The sequence below is a fragment of the Schistocerca cancellata genome, chromosome 5 (genome assembly GCF_023864275.1).
Source record: "Schistocerca cancellata isolate TAMUIC-IGC-003103 chromosome 5, iqSchCanc2.1, whole genome shotgun sequence".
NCBI classification, from domain to species: Eukaryota; Metazoa; Arthropoda; class Insecta; order Orthoptera; family Acrididae; genus Schistocerca; species Schistocerca cancellata.
The window spans coordinates 734,907,738-734,929,544 of NC_064630.1; the positions used below are offsets into that span (position 1 = coordinate 734,907,738).

At 43.3% G+C, this 21,807-nt stretch overlaps 1 protein-coding gene across 1 annotated transcript in view; it reads right to left on the bottom strand.

Annotated features, from left to right (window-relative positions):
- Positions 1-21,807, bottom strand: part of LOC126187783 (L-asparaginase-like) — a 322,364-nt gene that overhangs the window by 202,037 nt on the left and 98,520 nt on the right. The window contains exon 2 of the mRNA XM_049929055.1: positions 14,622-14,762. Within this exon, the coding sequence (XP_049785012.1) occupies positions 14,622-14,762 (141 nt within the window). The remainder of the gene's footprint in view (positions 1-14,621; positions 14,763-21,807) is intronic.

A 21,807-nucleotide genomic window follows, 5' to 3' on the forward strand; every position in this document is an offset into this window, starting at 1 on the left:
ATTGTTTAAAATTATATATAAGGAGAAAGAATATATAAGGCAGGAAACAATCTCTTTAATGATTAAAATGCTCTTCTATCGTACTTAAAACTGACTGTGAGAAAAAACTGAAACCACACATTTTCACAAAACAGCACAGTAGTTTCTTTCTCGCCGTCGGTTGTAATGGGAAATATGTACATTGTTAAAAAATGTCCGTCTAAATATTTATTAGAGAATCGCGTAAAAAACTGATGCAAATCGGTCAAGAATTTATCTAAATTTTTGCTAAAAACGTTTTCATTTTGTATATAACATATACAGTACATATCAAAATTACATTGACAGACTTCGAGGGGATGAAGAAGGTGTACTGAGGAACAAAATAATGACAGGAACCAGTGTCCAAAAAAAAGTCATCCAACGACGCTACAGGACGTCGTATTTTATCAATCTTCAGCAACTGTAGTCGTGTAAAGGGTGATTTTTTCCACTGAGTACAAACTCTAGGGATTTATTGATGAGAGGCTGTAAGGTGGCAGATTAAATGAATGTCAATTTCACACCTTACATGAGAGATTTCATACAACTTAACAGGAAGGTGAATATGTCACCTGATGTACTTTGGCGAAAATGAGCCGATTGGCCTATTAAAATGTAGAGTACGCAATGCAAAAGGGTGACACTCAGTCGATGGTATTAACACACTGAACATAAATAATGCATGTCAATGAGCAAGAGAAGAAAAAACTGCTAGAGGAAATGTTTTAGTTTGGGAGCAGTTACGAGTTGTGACATAACGGCCCGAATACAATGGAATGCTCTTAAATCAACCCGTGGTCAGGGGCAACGAAAGCGTCAGCTGGCTCATTGAGCAGAGCAGGTAGCGGGCCAGTGGCTTGGTATCGAGAGAATCGTTAGAAAATTGCGTTGGGGAATTTTGCAAGGTCCCCTCGCTTCTAAACAGATACTGTTATTACTCAGCCGCGAGTCCGTAGAGGGTGGTATATGTGACGCACAGTATAACTGGTCAGCATTTCCACCCGGAATTTTCGAGTGTAAGTCGGAACTTCCTTGATAGGATGTCACTGTCGGTGGAAGCTAATTATCTGAAATTGCTGTCGATAAACTTTAGGGTACCTATTTACTCGAAATCAACATTCAGAATGCCGTAATATCACTTTCATTCCTATTAGATCAATAATGAAACGCTCACGTCACAAACTACTCGTAACCGAGAGCATAGCTACCATCGGACAAGACAGGAAGAGCACTTAACGCCGGCTGCCGACTTTGGCGCGCAGTCCGTATCTCTTACTAGTTTCGTCACAGTTCGTGGATTTCCGATCAAGTTCGTACTTACTAAGATATGTATTTGTTAATGAATGGGTGTGAATTTTAAAGAGGCAAAATTATGATAAATAGTTTTAAACATCCAGAGGCTCCTCCTATTATTCATGTTGTCATAAATGACTAATTATTAAATATAAATAAACAAAATCGGTGACTTTGGTGCCAAGATGGCGGTACTTCCCGTCATGTACATTTCCCAGGCCGACGCTTGCTGCTAAGGTCCAGCGCCGAGCCCCACCCCACTACGCGCGACATATGGTTCGCAACCTAGCCAACCAGCGTGGGAAATCTTTTTCGACTCATGGCCGGCTACGGACTACAGCACTTCCGAACTATCGTGAATACGTCAATAAGAGACAATAATTTATTAAAACTGGTAAAAATGTCTTCCTCATGTAAGAGGCACCTTACAATTTCCAGATGGATACAAACAGACAAGCGACCCAGCTGATCTCGTGAAAGGCGTGTGGTAGCAGGTGATGTACACATGTAACTTTTAGGCTTCTGGAGCGGGCACAAAATGTCCGATTGGCTGACAAGAACTAGGAAAGTAAAGTGCCGAAATTTCGAAGCAGTTTGATGGTAGGCCTGTCTTATCGGCAGATATACTTCCCACAAGATGAAAGGAACGCTCCTATTGGTTGGAAAAAGGCCGTGATGTGAAGCACGAGAGGCCCCAGGTGTGGGTCAGTTTTACTACTAGAGACACAAGCCCGAAAATTCGTGGACTCTCCTCTGAACCAGCGTCAAGTGTAGAACGGGGTGCATCACGCTCTGTATGACGGAAAGGAGGATTTTTGTGTCAACACTGCATTCACTTCGGCTGACATTCAGCTACATCTAAGCTCTAGCATCGTTGAGCTCCAACAGTGGAGAAACGAAACAGCCACATAGTTAATTGTTCTTGCGAGAACTGAGAGGGCATTGTAATATGCACACTGCTCCACCCATGCACGTCGATATCGCCATATTTCAAGACTAGGGATGAGTGCATATTTTCTCGCCTAACGAGTAACGTAGGACAGTTTCTGATGATAACATCAGCAAGGATTTTGATTAGCTTTTATAGGAATTTCAGAGGACGAGAGCAGCCATGCAGCTGACAGCTCATCACAGCTAAGGCAAATACCGCTAGCAGTGGCGTAAACTTGTTGGTCCACCACCTTGCATCCAGTATGAACTCTAGCATCCTTGAGTAATCTTTTGCTCAACTTGTCACAAAAACTAACCATCCTCCATAGATTTGATTGTGATCCTAAATAAACTTAGAACCGGAATCGGATGGTTTGTCATAATATTGGCCAGCTTCACGATGCAGTAGTAAGACTAATTTTGTAGATAACCTTCTGGTAAAATGAAATAAAATGTAGTGTGGCTAGGGCCTCCCGTCGGGTAAACCGTTCGCCTGGTGCAGGTCTTTCGAGTTGACGCCACTTCGGCGACCTGAGCGTCGATGGGGATGAAATGATGATGATTAGGACAACACAACACCCAGTCCCTGAGCGGAGAAAATCTCCGACCCAGCCGGGAATCGAACCCGGGACTCTAGGATTGACATTCTGTCACGCTGACCACTCAGCTACCGGGGCCGGACACCAAAATTCGATATTATTGTGTTCAGAGCTATTTCGATTAAACAGGACGAAATGCGTTGTCTTGACAACTGTCCTTACATTGTCATGTTACAACCTATGTAAATCGCGTACTTCTTTGACAATAATCTTGAATTAAAAACAATTTGTGTACAGCTAAACACCGTTGTGCTCTGTCATAGAATAAGGGTCCACTCCTAAGCCCAATCATTTATTCTATAGGCACTAAAGCACTCACAGGGCGTTTTTGCCGATGTCTGACGATAGAGAAAAGGAGTGGAGTGTCAGAAGGCTACGGAATAAAAAAGGTCTAATTAACTTACGTCTGGCTTCGCATGGTTTCTATGCTAGAGACCATTCATTCAATCATATTTTGTTACAGTGACAGCGGTCTATACGCGCTGTACCATGAAACCACAGCTGCAGTAAGTATGCATTGTTCCCTCCTAGAGCGTCGTAGTGTTTGTATCATGCCTTAGTGCCGTTTCCTGCCACAGTAACTGATAAAGTTGTGTTCGATTCACTTCTCTTGTTGACTCCCTTTTAGTGTATGTGATACAGCTTTGTACACAATTCTTTCTGTATTCGAATCGAGAGTTTGCCGACATAGTGTTACTTACGGAAAGGCAAATGGCAACAGGTGGCGAACACAAAGATTGTATGACGAGACTTATCCCCGCTGACAACAACCACAGCATTCAGTGTTTGCAACAGTGTTGGCGTTTGTCTGAGATTGGGTCGTTTCAGGAAGCAGGAAATCATGAAGGAAGTTCGGACATGTCACTGGTTTCTTCAACAGGCAACCACGACTCCGAGATTTGTGTCATCCATTCTATCCACAGATAGCCACCTTTACGCTGTGGGATAGTATGCTGAACACCCATGGAATTGTGGCAGTGAACAGTCAGCATCGCTGCAGCCGAAATGCGTGCGCCGGCATACCTGGCGACCGTATTTTGGGACCAGTCTTCCTTCCACGTCTCCCAACAGGCCGGAACTAACGGCGTTTCTTGTTTTTTTTTTTTTTTTTTTTTGTTGTGGTTTTAGGGCGCAAAACTTCTATGGTCATTAGCGCCCAGCCCGTGACTTAAGACAGTAAAAAACCGAAATTTAAAACCAGCAGCAATGGGAACAAAGTCAGAAAATTGGAGAAACTAAAAATAGAAGACTGCTTAAAAATCCACTACAGAAAGGGGGTGATTGTCCCCAAAAAAAGCTTCAAATGACTGACGTCATTTCACTGTCACTAATAAACTGTAGAACGCGATCGGCGGAGCGCGTGTCATCTGCTAAAATCGACGATAGATCAGGCGATAGCTGTAGACGGGAGCGTAACGGATTAAAATAGGGGCATTCAATTAAAAGGTGTCTTGCCGTCCACAGCTGAGAGCAGTGGGGACAGAGTGGGGGAGGATCGCCGCTTAAAAGATGTCGATGGCTAAAACGACAATGCCCTATCCGGAGTCTAGCTAAAATTACCTCCTCCCGACGACGCGTTCGGGAGGAAGAGGTCCAAACGCAAGGAAGGGCTTTCACTTCCCGCAATTTATTACAGGGAAGTGCCGACCAATGGGCATGCCATAATTGAGCAACATGGCGACATAAATCGTTCCGAAGATCGGTGAAAGGAAGCGACTGAATAGCTGGCCGAGGAAGAGAGACTGCGGCCTTGGCCGCTATATCGGCCGCCTCATTCCCACAGATACCAGCGTGTCCCGGGAGCCAGAGGAACGCCACCGAGACGCCCCTCAGGTGAAGCAAGCGCAGACAGTCCTGAATCCGGTGGACCAAAGGGTGCACAGGGTAAAGAGCTTGGAGACTGAGGAGAGAGCTGAGAGAATCTGAGCAGATAACGTACTGTATCCGCTGATGGCGGCGGATGTAGTGGACAGCCTGGAGAACAGCGTAAAGCTCCGCAGTATAAACCGAACACTGGTCGGGAAGCCGAAAGCGATTTGGGGTGTCGCCAACAATATAGGCACTCCCTACACCTAACGATGTTTTCGAGCCGTCGGTGTAAATAAATGTGGCGTCCGTCATTTCTGCACATAGAGCAGCAAATGCCCGACGAAAAACAAGTGTAGGGGTACCATCTTTGGGAAATTGACAAAGGTCACGGAGCAGGCAGATCCGGGGACGGAGCCAAGGCGGTGCTGTACCCCAAGTTGTCGGGAAGGTTTTAGGAAAGCGGAAGGAAAGAGAATGGAGCAGTTGACGGAAGCGGACTCCCGGGGGTAGTAGGGAGGAGGGGCGGCCTGCATACCCTACATCAAAGGAGGCGTCGAAAAAAAGGTCGTGGGCTGGATTAGCAGGCATGGAAGACAGACGGCTAGCATAACGACTCAGGAGGACTGCTCGCCGATTGGACAGCGGAGGTTCAGCAGTCTCAGCATAAAGGCTTTCCACAGGGCTAGTGTAAAAAGCTCCAGACACTAAACGTAATCCACGGTGGTGGATAGAGTCGAGACGCCGAAGAATAGACGGCCGAGCAGAGGAGTAGACTATGCTTCCATAATCCAATTTCGAGCGCACTAAGGCGCGATAGAGGCGGAGAAGGACCACTCGGTCCGCTCCCCAGGAGGTACCATTCAGGACACGGAGGGTGTTAAGTGATCGCAGACAGCGAGCCGAAAGATAGGAAACGTGGGAGGACCAGCATAGTTTTCTGTCAAACATAAGACCCAAGAATTTAGCGACGTCTGAAAACGGAAGGTTGACAGGACCTAGATGTAAGGAGGGCGGAAGAAACTCCGTACGTCGCCAAAAATTGACACAAACGGTCTTACTGGGTGAAAAACGGAAGCCAGTTTCGATGCTCCACGAGTGGAGGCGATCGAGACATCCTTGAAGACGTCGTTCAAGAAGGCTGGTCCGTTGAGAGCTGTAGTAGATCGCAAAATCGTCCACAAAGAGGGAGCCCGAGACATCAGGAGGGAGACAATCCATAATTGGATTTATGGCGATGGCAAACAGTACAACACTCAGCACGGATCCCTGGGGTACCCCGTTTTCTTGGGAGAAAGTACGGGAGAGAGTAGTGTTCACCCGCACCCGGAAAGTGCGCTCTGCCATAAATTCGCGAAGAAAAAGGGGCAGCCGGCCTCGAAAGCCCCAAGAGAACAGTGTGCGGAGGATGCCTGTCCTCCAACAGGTATCGTATGCTCTCTCCAGATCAAAAAATATTGCTACCGTTTGGCGTTGCCGGAGAAAATTGTTCATGATATAAGTGGAGAGAGCGACAAGATGGTCAACTGCAGAACGATGCTTCCGAAATCCGCATTGGGCTGGTGTTAAAAGGCTGCGGGATTCCAGCCACCAAGCTAAACGGTAATTCACCATACGCTCCAAAACCTTACAGACACTACTCGTGAGAGAAATGGGGCGATAGCTAGAGGGGAGATGTTTGTCCTTTCCAGGTTTCGGAACGGGAACGACAATAGCTTCCCGCCACTGTCTGGGAAAGGTGCTGCCGGTCCAAATTCGATTATAAAGGCGAAGGAGGTAACGCAAACTATGGGTGGATAAATGCAGCAACATTTGGACATGGATACCATCCGGTCCTGGGGCGGAGGAGCGAGAAGATGAGAGGGCATGTTGGAGTTCCCGCATGGAGAAAACAGTATTGTAGCTTTCGTGATTTTGGGAGGAGAAAGCAAGAGGTCGCACTTCCGCTGCACGTTTCTTCGGGAGAAACGCTGGCGGGTAATTTGAAGAGCTCGAAATTTCAGCAAAGTGCTGACCCAACGAGTTAGAAATTGCGACGGGGTCCACTAAGGTATCATGCGCGACAGTGAGCCCAGAAACCGGGGAGAAACTAGGCGCGCCTGAGAACCGTCGAAGCCGACTCCAAACTTCCGAGGAGGGAGTGAAGGTGTTAAATGAGCTAATAAAGAATTTCCAGCTTGCCTTCTTGCTATCGCGGATGACGCGACGGCATCGCGCACGGAGCTGCTTATAGCGGATACAGTTGGCCAAAGTAGGATGGTGACGGAAAATGCGAAGAGCACGTCGCCGCTCACGTATTGCGTCACGGCATGCCTCGTTCCACCAAGGAACTGGGGGGCGCCGGGGCAATTCGGAGGTGCGTGGTATTGAACGTTCCGCAGCTGTAAGGATAACGTTGGTAATGTGTGTGACCTCATCGTCGACGCTGGGAAAGCGACGGTCATCGACTGTCGCGAGAGACGAAAAAAGTGTCCAATCGGCTTGGGCGTTTCTTGTTACTGACTTTGCCTCCACTGCTGGAAGAAGTGCCATTGATGATTCGACGGGTTGTGTGGCTGCTGCATGATAGTGCTCCAGCCCACTTGGAGGTTAACGTCCGAACACACCTCAATGGTATCTTCCCTGATCAATGGATTGGCCGAGGGGGTCCAGTTGCTTGGACTGCTCGTTCACCGGATCTCAACCCGTGCTACTTCTGGTTATAGGGCCGTCTCAGAAGTATCGTGTTTGCAGAACCCATTCCAGATGTGGAGACACTGGAGCAGCATGTTCATGCTGCCTTTAACACAGTTCTGACGCGGCCTGGCCAATGTGAACATGTGAGACAGAACATGCTACGGCGCGTACAAGCATGCGTTGAGACACATGCAAATTATTTTCAACGCACACTGTAACTGTGGCTGCATGGTACAGTGTTTAATAGACGTTAAGTCTCTAACAATGTATCATTGAAGCGATGCATTCCCGAACCTAAGTTTATTAGACCTTTTTTGTTTCGTATCCTCTCATCGATCAATCCCTAGAATTTGTACACGGTGGAAAGAATCACCCTGTAGAATGAAATAAAAGCAACCAGTTGCAAAAAAGAAATTTAATATCTTTACTGGTTTCGGGCACTTACTGCCATTCTTCAGAAGGCTGTACAGGAGAATACACCACAAATAAGTAGAAGTCAGATAAGAATACAAAAACTTGACCAGAAAAGTTCAAAAAATATTTTAAAAATAAAAAATGTTACACACTTATGCCTATCACATTGTTTGTATCAATAATAAAGTGCATACAGCGAAACTGCCATGGTCCTAAAAAATATATGCAGGAACAATACGTAATGCCTACATGTATTTCATTGTCTGCACAAAACTAGTAGAAAGAAGGCAAACAAAAAGGTGCAAACACCGCGCCACAACTTGAGTCAATCAGCCAATGATACGTATATTTTGAAGTTGGTCTGAGAGCGGGGTTGAAAGTATGATAAAATAATAAAGCAAAGTAACTATAGTTGTCATAAGACATAGTATTTTAAAAAAATACTAAATCAAATAACTTACTATTTAAGACTAGTTACCTGTAACAAATGTACCAATAGTAAAAGGTGGAATAATTGTAGCTGTGAGCAGCTGTTTAAATATGATTTTATATAGCTAACTAACAGCAGCTAAATTCAGCAGCGTGTGGTCAAGTTATAGTGTATACTACTCAAAAGTTTACTGGTAATAAATGGGAAATTAGTGACAATCTGCATATAGCCACCAGTGAGAAATGTCAATCTAACATACTGATCGCATCGTACTGACTGTAGCTTACTGAATATAACCAAGACCAAATAGCTGTAGAAGCGGGTAACTTACCTAATGATAAAATTTTACCTATGAAAATTAATAGGCTCCTATAATTAACTATCTACAACTAGGGTGTCCAATTATATGTCAGTTTCTGATTGTACAGCACTGCGATTTTACAATTCTTTTTTTTAATATGCTGTTTATATCCACTTACAATTTTGTTTGTGCCTTGTGACAACTATGGTTAACTTCGTTTTACCATTTTATCGACCTTCCACACCCATTCTGACACCTACGTCAAGATATACATATCATTAGCTGATGGACTCATGTTCTGGCATGATGTCTACACTTTGTATTTGTCATCTTTGTAATAGCCTTATGCAGACATTGTGAACTGAACCACATGTAGGCATCTGAGAGCTCTTATTGTACTGTGTGTACATAAAGTCTGGGAACACTTTCAATTATTTATTGCACAAGAACTAAATATTGTACAGATGTCATACATATTGCATTTTGAAGAGAAACACGGAATTTTTTTCTACAAACACTCGATATGCGAAGCATGAGTGACCCGGCAGACATCAATACGGTAATCGAATTCTTGCCATACCCATCCCAGCATGGCATCGTCGACAGTGGCAGTCGCTTCCCGTGTTCTTTCCCAGAGCTCTGCTACATCACGTGGTAGAGGCGGTACATACACCAGATCTTTAATGTGTCCCTACAGAAAGAAGTCACACGGACTTAGATCTGGTGATCGGGGAGGTCATTTCACGAAACAGCTGTCCCTTTCTGTAGCACGGCTGATCCATCGATGAGGCAGCTCCGTGTTCAGATACTCACGAACTTCACGATGAAAATGGGGTGAAGCGTCATCCTGCTGGAAGTTGAACGGACAGTCCGATTGCATTTGAGGCATCAGCCAGTGCTGCAACATGTCCAAGTAGGAATATCCAGTGACAGTGCTTTCGGCAAAAAAGAATGGCCCGTACAGTTTTCGACGTGACAAGGCACAAAAAACATTTACCTTTTGGGGAATCAAGCTCAGATTCAGTGCATTCGTATGGATGCTTTGTACCCCAAATTAGACAATTATGCCTGCTCACTTTCCCATTAGTGTGAAAAGTGGCTTCGTCGCTAAAAATTATGCGGTCGACAATGTCCTCATTCAATTGTTGCAACTGAGAACAAAACTCAAAACGCTTGTCTTGTCGTCACTGAGCTTCTGCCCTAGCTCCAATTTGAATGGTTTCGTAGACAGCTTATGTCGCAGGACTTTCCATACTGTCACTGGAGCCATTTCCAGTCTACGGGATGCACGACGCACCCATTTCTTTGGACTCCTTATATATGGTATGTGTCTCGCACGCGCTCAACATTCACTTCGCTCACACTTCTCTTTGCCAGGCACAAGCAACCCGTCGCAACGAATTTGCTGTGCGAGTGGTAAATGGCCTTCCTTGTTGGTGGCTTCTTACCGTACTTGGTTCTAAACATCCGCTGAACAGCTGTAGCACACTTGTTTTTGTCGAACTCGCCATGTTTGCGACTAGCGGCAAATTACCAAACTACGCTGTGGCGGTATATATGAAAAAAACTAAGGTTTTCTCTTCAAAATGTCATATGTATGATATCTGTACAATGTTTGGTTCTTGAGCAATAAATAATTGAAAATGTTTCCGAAGTTTATGTACACCCTGTATCAATGGATCCAGTATTGCATTACACATTGCTCCTGCGCATATTTTTTTGGACCATGGCAGTTTGGCTGTATGTACTTAACTATTGACACTCGCAAATAGTGAGATAGGCATAACTATGTACCATTTTTTAACTTTTAAAATATTTGCGAAACTTTTCGTTCCTAATTTTAATATTCGTTTCTGACTTCTACTTATTTTTGGTGTCTTTTCCTGTATAGCCTTCTGAAGAAGGGCACTAAGTGCCCGAAACCGGTAAATAAATTAAATTTTATGCAACTCATTGTGTTTGTACATACAAAATGATTCCGTAATGATAGAAATTTTCAGATATGATGGAGAAGGACAAATGTATTTCAGTCAAGGGACCACGGCGTGGAAACGAATAAGTCGAACGTTGGAAGTAAAATCTTTCTGATACCTCTGATATTGGCATACATATGCCAGTAATGTTGCTGCTAAGACTGTCGGGTAGGCAACTTTCAGAGTCGGTCGTATGGACCAAAATAAGAAAAAATGTCTAGTACACATGGGCTCTAAAATGTATATTTGAGGAGCGATGAGCACTTGTTCTTATTCGCTACTGTGAAACACATCTCTATTGAACAAATCCTCATACCTCTTAAGGTATGCGTTATAGAGTCCATGTTTGACATATTTTTCTTGATTTAGTGCATACTAGCACCTCTGAATGTTGCCCAATCTTAGCAACAACATTACCTGTACGTGTATTCTACTGCCAGAGGTCTCCGAACGATTTTGGCTCTTTAGTTTCTGCCCCACGGTCCCCTACCTGAAATTAATACATTTATCCTTCTTGATCGTCCCTGCAAGCTTCTAACATCACCGAATCACTGTATATATGTCTTGACTGACTGACGCCCACACCAAATCACTAAGGATAGAAAATTGAAATTTGGAGTGGGTGTGGATCTTATACTGCAGGCGTCGTTTAAGAAGAGATTTTTCGAAATTCCAACGTTAAGGGGGAAAAATATGGGACGAAGGTTTTTTTCTTTTAAATGTCGCTATTAAGGCAATTTTGAAGCTAGACCTACGAAAATTGGTATTAGGTTTCTCGGTGAGAAATGAAGAAGTATGTTTCAGTATTTTTGGAAATTAAACCCTATGTGGTGAAACAGTGTTTGAAAGCCTTTTTTTTAAACATGTCACTATTAAAGTACTATTAAAGTATTTTAAAGCAAGAACTATGAACACTGGTATTTGACTTCTCGGTTACAAACAAAAAAAACGTGTTCCAATGTTTTTGGAGACTGGGGCCCTAAGGGAATGAAATAAGGGGTGAGATTTTTACGAAAATATTTTATTACGAATGCACTTTTATAGTTAAATCTTTGAAAACTGGTGTTGTGCTCCTCGATTAGAGATGAAAAAATACGTGTTTCAGCATTTTTGGAGATTCAACAACTAATGGGGGAAAATAATGGTTGAAAGTTCATTTGAAAATAAATAATTACTAAAGGACTACTGAATGATTTTAAGGCTTCATCTATGACAGGTGGTATTTGACTTCTCGGTTAGAAATAACAAAAAAATACGTGCTTCAGTGTCAAAGAAAATTCAACCCCTAAGGGAGTGCAATAGGAGATGAAAATTTTTAAGAAAATATTTCGTTACATTGGTAACATTTTAAAGCTAAATTTACGAAAATTGGTATTTCACTTCTCGGTTGGATATAAAGAAATATTTTTTAGGGGATGAAGGTTACTGTGGAATATCTCCACAAGAAATCAAAAGGCATGATTAACAAAAAATTTGGAAGCCAACTAGCAGAATCGCTTGTTGGTTAGAAGCACATTCGGAAAAGATCAGTTATATTGTCTTTATTAGCATGAAAAGCTTAGAAAGTGTTGTAATTTTTGAACAACATAAAAAATTGGATTAACTGAAACAAAAACAAAAATCTGTGCTGGTCATACAGTCTACGCGACCGAAGCAGCGACGTTTAGCTTGTATACATAAACTATGTGATCAAAAGTATCCGGACACCTGACTGAAAATTACTTACAGGTTCATGGCGCCCTCCATCGGTAATGCTGGAATTCAATACGGTATTGGCCCACCCTTACCCTTGATGACGGCTTCCACTCTGGCAGGCATACGTTCAATCAGCTGCTGGAAGGTTTCTTGAGGAATGGCAGCCCATTATTCACGGAATGCTACACTGAGGTGGCGTATTGATGTCTGTCGGTGAGGCCTGGCACGAAGTCGGCATTCCAAAACATCCCAAAGGTGTACTATAGGATTCAGGCCAGTCCATTTCAGGGATGCTGGCGGTAGGTGGCGGCACAATGCACCTAATATGCAAAACGTTTTTTTTTTTTTTTGGGGGGGGGGGGGTCAAGATACTTTTGATCACATAGTGTACAATGCGCCGGATCCCAAAGCTACGAAACTTGTACGCTCTGTAGCGTCGTTAGAAGTGATTTTATTCTCAAGACACCATCTACATCCCCTCGAAGTCTGTCGATGTAGTTCTGAAACACGCTGTATATTTACGTACCACGTATATTAAAAAAGTATGTAGCTTATGTCCATCCGAATGTCTATTAGAGCATCGTGTAAAAATTGAAGGTAAATGGGTCAAGAAGTTTTCGAGATTTTTGGTAACAACATTAAACAACAATTGGTCTTTATACGGTCGTACACTACTGGCCATTAAAATTGCTACACCAAGAAGAAATGCAGATGATAAACGAGTATCCGTTGGACAAATATATTATACAATAACTGACATGTGATTACATTTTCTCGCAATTTGGGTGCATAGATCCTGAGAAATCAGTACCCAGAACAACCACCTCTGGCCGTAATATTGGCCTTGATGTGCCTGGGCATTGAGTCAAACAGAGCTTGGATGGCGTGTACAGGTACAGCTGCCCATGCAGCTTCAACACGATACCACAGGTCATCAAGAGTAGTGACTGGCGTATTGTGACGAGCCAATTGCTCGGCCACCATTGACCAGACTTTTTCAATTGGTGAGAGATCTGGAGAATGTGCTGGCCAGGGAAGCAGTCTAACATTTTCCATATCCAGAAAGGCCCGTACAGGACCGGCAACATGCGGTAGTGCGCTATCCTGCTGAAATGTAGGGTTTCGCAGGGATCGAATGAAGGGTAGAACCGCGGAACGTAACACATCTGAAATGTAACGTCCAGTGTTCAAAGTGCCATCAATGCGAACAAGAGATGACCTAGACGTGTAACCAATGGCACGCCATACCATCACGCCGGGTGATACGCCAGTATGGCGATGACGAATACACGCTTCCAATGTGCGTTCACCGCGATGTCGCCAAACACGGATGCCGCCTTCATGATGCTGTAAACAGTACCTGGATTCATCCGAAAAAATGACGTTTTGCCATTCGTGCACCCAGGTTCGTCGTTGAGTACACCATCGCAGGCGCTCCTGTCTGTGATGCAGCGTCAAGGGTAACCGCAGCTTGGTCTCCGATGTGATAGTCCGTGCTGCTGCAAACGTCGTCGAACTGTTCGTGCAGATGGTTGTTGTCTTGCAAACGTCCCCATCTGTTTACTCAAGAATCGAGACGTGGCTGCACGATCCTTTACAGCCATGCGGTTAAGATGCCTGTCATCTCGACTGCTAGTGATACGAGGCCGTTGGGATCCAGCACGGCGTTCCGTATTACCCTCCTGAACCCACCGATTCATATTCTGCTAACAGTCATTGGATCTCGACCAACGCGAGCAGCAATGTCACGATACGACAAACCGCAATCGCGATAGGCTACAATCCGACCTTTATCAAAGCCGGAAATGTGATGGTGCGCATTTCTCCTCGTTCACGAGGCATCACAACAACGTTTCACCAGGCAACGCCGGTCAACTGCTGTTTGTGTATGAGAAATGGGTTTCAAACTTTCCTCATGTCAGCACATTGTAGGTGTCGCCACCGGCGCCAACCTTGTGTGAGTGCTCTGAAAAGCTTATCATTTGCATAACACAGCATCTTCTTCCTGTCGGTTAATTTTCTCGTCTGTAGGACGTCATCTTAGTGGTGTAGCAATTTTAATGGCCAGTAGTGTATATCGCATAATACAGGCTTTTTCATGTTGCGAAGGTACTTCCACAGAAGCAAAAGGTATTAAGGTAACAAAGCGAATAAATCGTAATTAGTTTATTACTCCGCAAGGAGCCACCGGAGATCGTGGATCCATTATACCGAAACAGGCGTGTTTGTAAGGTGTGCCTGAACGACCTCTTAAAATGTGTCGACGAAGTTCTTGACTCGTTGCACATCTCTGGAGTTTTTCCTTCCTGATGGGGTCTACGAAAGACGATTACGAAAGACAATGACGAAAGGAAAGTAACATGAGGCGTCGTTAAGGCTCGGACAAAATGGCTTCATTACGCCACGCACTTAAACGCGCATGTCTCGGTTAAACGCCAGCAAGCGGTGTTATACACGTCAGCAGATGCTGTCTGGCTACTTACGGCAGGACGAAGGTGTCGGGCGGCGGCGAGGCGCCGAAGCGCTGCTGGCAGTAGCTGGCGTCGTGGAGCACGGGGTTCCTCAACAGCATGCGCCCAAACTCGTTCGGGATGGGCACCAGCACCTGGGAGCTGGGGCTGGCGCTGTAAACACAGGCACAAGTGTCAGCGGCTACCCTGGCTGCGCCACCCCGTCAGTTGCTCTCTCTTTTCTTACTCAACACGACACACACACACACACACACTCTCACTCTCTCACCCACTCTCTCACCCACTCTCTCTCTCTCTCTCTCTCTCTCTCTCTCTGCCTATCTGTCTTAGCAGATATACAATCAAGCCTACATGCGCACCAACGTTTCTTCAGTCGGTCGCCCGCAAAATCGTTCTCTTACAACAATAGTGTTATACGGAAGTACACGCACTGACGATCGGAAATTGTTTGTCACACGTCAGCATGTGAGATTTGTGGGCTATTGGGTAACCTCTTTCGGAACGTCGTCACAATACGAGGGCTGTTCAAAAAGCATCCGACTTTTGTTCATGTAATCGGTCCTTATTCAGAAACAATTGTTTTACACTAATCACCTTCAAAATAGTCCCCTTCAGCTTCTACACATCTCTCCCGACGCTGCTGCCGCTGCTGGAAATACCGCTGGAAAGCCTCTTCTGGTATGAGGCACAGCTGCTCCGTCAAATTGTGCATAATGTCTTCCCTGTTCTGAAATCTGATACCTTCCAGAATCTTTCTCGGTTTAGGGAAAAGCCAAAAGGCATTCTGTGCTAGGTCCGGGGAATAGGGAGGCAGTCGTGTTTAGCCTAAAGCATCTGAATTAACTGATGATGAGCACTTCCATTAACATGCTTAAGGTACCAAATGCCCACTGTCCCCAAGTCCGGCCGTTTGCGTCTCACTGCTTCACAAAGGCGAAACAAAACCTCTTAGCAGTACTCCTTACTGACTTTAGTACCATTTTTGGGAGTACTCATGATGGACCACCCCACTCGAATAAAAAAAGGAGGTGAGCATTATTTTCACATTGCTTGCGACCTGCCTCGCCGTTTTGGGTCCCAGTGATGATGGATGCTTCCATTGTGATCATCTGAACTTTGTTTCTGGATCGTACTCATAAACCCAAGACTCATCGCCAATGATCACTGTATTAAGAAAGTTGTGATTACTGTCCACAGTATCCAGTAAGCCCTTTTATTTCCGAATGAAGTTTCTTCTGCTAAGTTGTTAGCAACTTGGCCAAAAAATTTTGCTGGCATCCTCCTGAATTCAAAATGTTCATTAAAATGGAACCAATGGATCGAATACTAATTTCAACCTCGTCTGTAATTCTCTGATCGTGATTCGTTTATCCTGCATCACCGGGGTCGTTACGTGATCAATAACAACCTCATTTGCGGATGTTGAGCGCCTACCTGAACGTGCTTTTCACTCCTTGCTCATGAGCCGCCATCTTTGAAGCTCTTGTACCACTTCTTCGTCTGTGTGGTACCTTATTTCTTCGTCCCCGAACAGTTGTCTAATGAGGTGTATTGTCTCAACTTGAGAATCGCCAAGCTTAAAACATAATTTGATGCAGTAACGCTGTTCCACTTTTTCTATCATTGTGCCCACAACACCAAATTCGACGAGTATCACTCAGACGTGTTCACTTGTCAACGGCTAGACAGCGACTGGCTGTTTTCACAGTCGTGGAAAGAAAAAAAGAATGGATTATGCATATGCATTAGGTATGCCTACAAAAACAGAGGGAGAGCGTACGCACCTCGATATCATTGTTGGTTTCATCAACAAAAATATATGGTCGAATACTTTTTGAACAGCCCTCGTATCCGCATACCTACATTGCAAGGTAGCAGCTACAGACCCAACAAATTCAAATTGCTCGTTCATCGGCGTGACGGAACTTCTCATCCCAAGAAGCTCAGATATCCACGCACTATAAACAATACGAATACATAGATTAAAGGACACACATTGCCTTGTATAATGCAGAACCGCTACACCAACTTTGAAGATTATTACTCCTTTGTTGAACACGAGCATCATAAAATAAGAGCCGGCCGTTGTGGCCGAGCGGTTCTAGGCGCTTCAGTCCGGAACCGCGCAGTTGCTGCGGTCGCAGGTTCGAATCCTGCCTCGGGCATGGATGTGTGTGATGTCCTTAGGTTAGTTATGTTTAAGTAGTTCTAAGTGTAGGGGACTGATGGCCTCAGATGTAAAGTCCCATAGCGCTCACAGCAAGCCATAAAATAAGAACCGAGGAAAAATATCAAGGAACGTTCGAATGCCAACTACAAATTGTATGCTTAACATATGATGCTTAAAAAAAAAAAGGAAAATTACAAAAAAGTAACTAGAGCGTCGCCACAGAGAGCGTTTTTAATACTGTTCAGACTGCAGTCGAGACGCTCCGTAAGCAGCGTACGGTAATGGGTTCATCGTCTCGTCACCCGAGACGTTGCCAACTCAATACGCGACCCATTACCGCCTATCTCTGTCTACAGACAGGTGGCTCTCAATGAATCCAAAATATTCTCCAGTAAATGGCGTGGTATCGTGCAGAAGTGGCTGTCAAAATGGGTGTGGTGCAGAACTTCGTTGCTCAGGAGACACTTCTTTATTTCCGCATCTAGAGCCCCAGTTCTTTTTGTTGATTTGGAAAAAAAGTAGCAAGACCGAAGTGAGGGAAAAAATCTACATTCTTTGGTCTTTGACACGGCTTGCGACAGCACTGAATTCAGTCGTTGAGCGAAACGGCAGTCCTTTCAAACGACCAACAACTCCATCGAAACTCTGAACATGTTCAGATTTTTAGAAGCTTTTCCTTGCCATGACCAACAGCTGCGATATAGCAGAGCCCTAAAGAGATCGGCGAGAAACTGCATACACAAGTTGCTTTACTCAGAACAACAAAGATGAAATTCGAGTCTTTTTTTCATCTTGTTTTATTCATGAGTGTTTCAGGCAGAAGAAGTCAAGTCATACTATATTAGATTTGACACTCCTGTAAACATAGAGTAATGCACTAAACGATGATTTAGCTTTTGTCATTCACAGAGAAAATGTACGAGTTCAACGTAATTGCATTTATTCAGATTTAGCATGTTAGGGCATCCTAACAGCCACACACTGCTGTTGAATATTGAAGATTTCTAGTTATGGTGTATGATGAATTTGTAGGTCTATCCAGTTGTACAATGTGTCTCTCCTCTTGAAACCTGAACGTGGTGAAGTTGTGCACCAGAGCCCCTCATTCACTCTGGCGCAACCTTGCTTGGATTTCTATGATTTCGCCGCTCAGCTATGCGATACGCAGCGGGCTCGGTTCTTACCATCTTGCCAACAGCAACATATCTGTGCGATGTTTATTATAAACTTTGAAGGCTACCTATGGTGCTGAAATAAAATGAAACTGTATACCACATATCTGACTAGTAATTTGCTTAACCACGAGTACATTTTTCATAGCTCATAAAATAAATTGCAGTTTGGAGTTGTTATAACCTGACATCAAGGCCCACAGCCATCCATGCAGGACCTAGTGGCTGGGGGTAGTGAGTAGCTCCGGCGGCCAAAACTACATTTCGTCCAGAGGTCAGTCCTTGCCTGAATCTTAACTCACAGTCAATACGATTACAAATTATGCTGAGAATCAAGAAAAATCGACAGCTTGATCCAAAAATACTGTATTGCGTCGCGTTTGTCTACCCATGTGAGGAATGATTTTAAACTCCAATGTTCCATCAATTTTGCCACTGTTTTCAGTCTATGCTGGGTAAGAACTGCTTACCTCTCACCCATTAAATACACGCCAGTGATAATAAATTTCCGTGAGAGACAGACTACATTTACATCATTTCTATATTTAAAGAAAGTTTTTCACAGTTTCGTCTGGAGTGTAGTCTTCGTATTTCTGAATGTAGAAGGGATAAAATGCAGAGAGCGAAAGGTGGTCTACAGCTTGCACAGAAGCCAGACTGCCTTATTATGAGTCCAAGGACAAGGAAGCAGAAGTTGAACAGATGAGAATGGAGTAGTTTCCGCTCAATGTTATTCCGTTTGTATATTGAGTAGGCAGTTACGAACCATGGAGGAATTTGGGATTTAATTAATGTTAAGGTTGAAGAAATAAACTTTACCGACGCCACTGTAATTTTGCCAGAGATTAAACAAGAGAGGTCGGTAGAATGGAATGGATAGTGTGTTGAAGGGGGTTAAAAGATGAACGTCGAAAAAGGAAAACGTGGTAATGGAGTGCAGTCCTGGGTGCCCGCAGAAATTATTCGAAGAGAGGTCAAAATTCTGAATTTGGCATTTTTTATACAACTGTTTCGAGGAGGTTTGAAAACATGTCCTGCCCCAGGAACAAATTTGACAAGAAGTACCTCAAGCGACTGTTAGTTATCTTTTTAGTATTTTTTAGGGAGATTAATTTTATGTCCAAACGATAAGTATATTCAACCCTACATGCAGAGTACATTTTTGTTGTTAACATGAATATTGATTCTACATTTTTGGTTCAATGCTCTAAAACTGGTCCTCATATGATTAAATCCATGGTACTTAACGAGTTATGAAATAAGTATAGAAATTATGAACAAAAATTATTTACACCCCACAATGTGGTATGAAATGAAAATTAAAAAACTGAAACAGGAAAAGTAGAACAACTGAGGAAATACCGCAAAAGAAAAAAAAACAACATTAATATTCCTCGAAGTGGAATAACAGGCTGTAAATTTTGAAAAAAATCTTATAAGATTCCATGTTATCTACAACGCTTCCTTTGCATAGAAAACACATCTCATTATGTTAATGAATTTTTTTCATCACGTCCATGCTTTCTACTTTTTATGTTGACTGCCAAAACAAACTGAACGGAATGTCAGGATTGTTTGTGTGTCCATCCCCCGCAGCAAGCATATAAATACTTGTTTTGTAAATAAAATTGCCCTTTCCTGCTGCTGCTTAATTTATTAATCACATACGCGTTTGGCCTTATCTTGTTCTGTGGTATCATCAGTTGGATCTATAAGGATACATTTTTGTTAGTTTTAGATTATGAAACAGTTCAAGCCGCGATTTTTTTGTAAAAAAGTAATTACTTACGATTTGCTGACCTGCGTTTCCTCACATCTGGTCAGGAGGTCGCACTACCACTTTTATTACTGCCTTATAAGCACAACTTTGCGTTCTGACCTCCTTCACACTGTTCACCATGTTTCTCATTCTTTCCTGTGGAGTACTGTTCTTTTGCCAGTCGAATATGACTAATTCGCCGGACACTGCTTTTCACAACGTAAATATTGTGACTCAATTACGTGTTTCCTCCTCTTTGGCATGTTTACCTAATTGTTGCCAACCTTTCGTTTCAATATTCTGTGGAGGGGTTCGTGGATAAGTGAGTGTAAAAAGTTGGGTGGTATTATTATTACATATTATTGCAATGGACACTATTATTATATTAATCCTCTTTGGTAGCGTTATTCTATTATTTTATCTATTAGTGTAAATAATGAATTGCTTGGCATGGGTACTTAGTCATTCAACAGGGTTTTTCTTTCTGCTTTGGTTTTCTGTATGTGGTAATTTTCTTGCAGGGTTAGGAGGTGTTTTTTATTGTTGATCCTAATTATTTTCATGTCATCTCTAGTGGTTCGTTTGTGGTCATGTTCTCTTAGAAGGTCTTATGAAAAGCAGTGTCCGGCGAAATAGTTATACTCGAGTCGCAAAAGAACAGTACACCACAGAAAACAATTAGAAACATGGTGAACAGTGTGAAGAAGGTCAGAACGCAAAGTTGTGCTAATATGGCAGTAATAAAAGTGGTAGTGCTACCTCCAGACCAGATGTGAGGAAACGCAGATCAGCAAATCGTAAGTAACTACTTTTTTACAACAACAAAAAAATCGCGACGTGAACTGTTTCATAATCTAAAACTAACAAAACTGTATCCTTATAGATCCCACTGATGACAACATAGAACAAGATAAGGCGAAACGCGTTTGGGATAAATAAATTAAGTAGCAGCAGGAAAACGCAGTTTCATTTATAAAGCAAGTATGAACTAAATGTGCTATGAAAACTATATTTTTTGGCTTGGTTACGTAAACTGTAGCCTAAGACCTACAACAAACTAGATGAACGTGAGGATTCTTGCAAAACTATTCTCGTATTGGCCAGAAGAATCGACTTTTTACACCAAAGAACTGAACCTAGTCAGTCCTTGTGTCTCCAGTCTGTCACATTATTGTGTTGCCAGACCAACTGAACTGCTGCATACGTAGCTTTATGACTGCATGTGGCGCTGCGGTACACTATATACGAGATAGAAAGGTTGCAAATTAATTTGAAACTTGAAATTTCCCGCTTTTCCCCTCTCTCCTAGCGCACAAAATGGGATTTTCTGCCATGCTGCGCATCCCTCTCCACTAGCCACTTGCAGCCCTCTCTTTCTGAGTGGCTAGCAGCGAGTTACAGCTAGACCGTGAGAACCTCCCTCCTACATGCTGCACTGTTGCTGTACTTCGTGACAGCCGAATTATTCATTCAACTGTCAGTTTTTTGTATTCTTTTCTTGTAGCAGTATAGGTATGAGTGTGTATCTGTAAATGTGTAAGTGCGATTTAAAAACAGCCTGGTGACGGCAATAAATGTAAAGTCAGTGCTTCACAAGCAAGCGAGTTTACCGTATTTATAACTTTTTCAAACGTGAATTTGAAAGCTGGTCGCCTACTGTTGACATCTAAAGACACAAAACCGACTCCAGAACCATGTGGTGTCGGCAAGAGAACTGTAAAGAGAATTGTAACGGAAGTGTCAGGGCTGTAGAAACTGTAGACAAAGTTGGTTTCGGGTCGCCTGGAAAGCACCGAAATCGCAGTTAACCTGTAACACAAATGGATGGTTTTAGCAACGATGTTTTTAAGTGCTCCATGTGGATGATGAATGCCCGACAATCACAAAAATGTGTTACAGTTACGCAGGAGAAAATTAGCTTCAATAGTAAGCACTTCGTCAATGTAAAGAATTTTAGCAGACGTTGGTTCCTAATATGTTAACAAGAGTTTTTAGTTCAAAGTAGTGACATAGGTGTAGCACGAACTACTTCCCATATAAAGATTCACGATACAAGCGAAGGAGTTATGTCAACAGTGTATTACCTTGATGCAACAT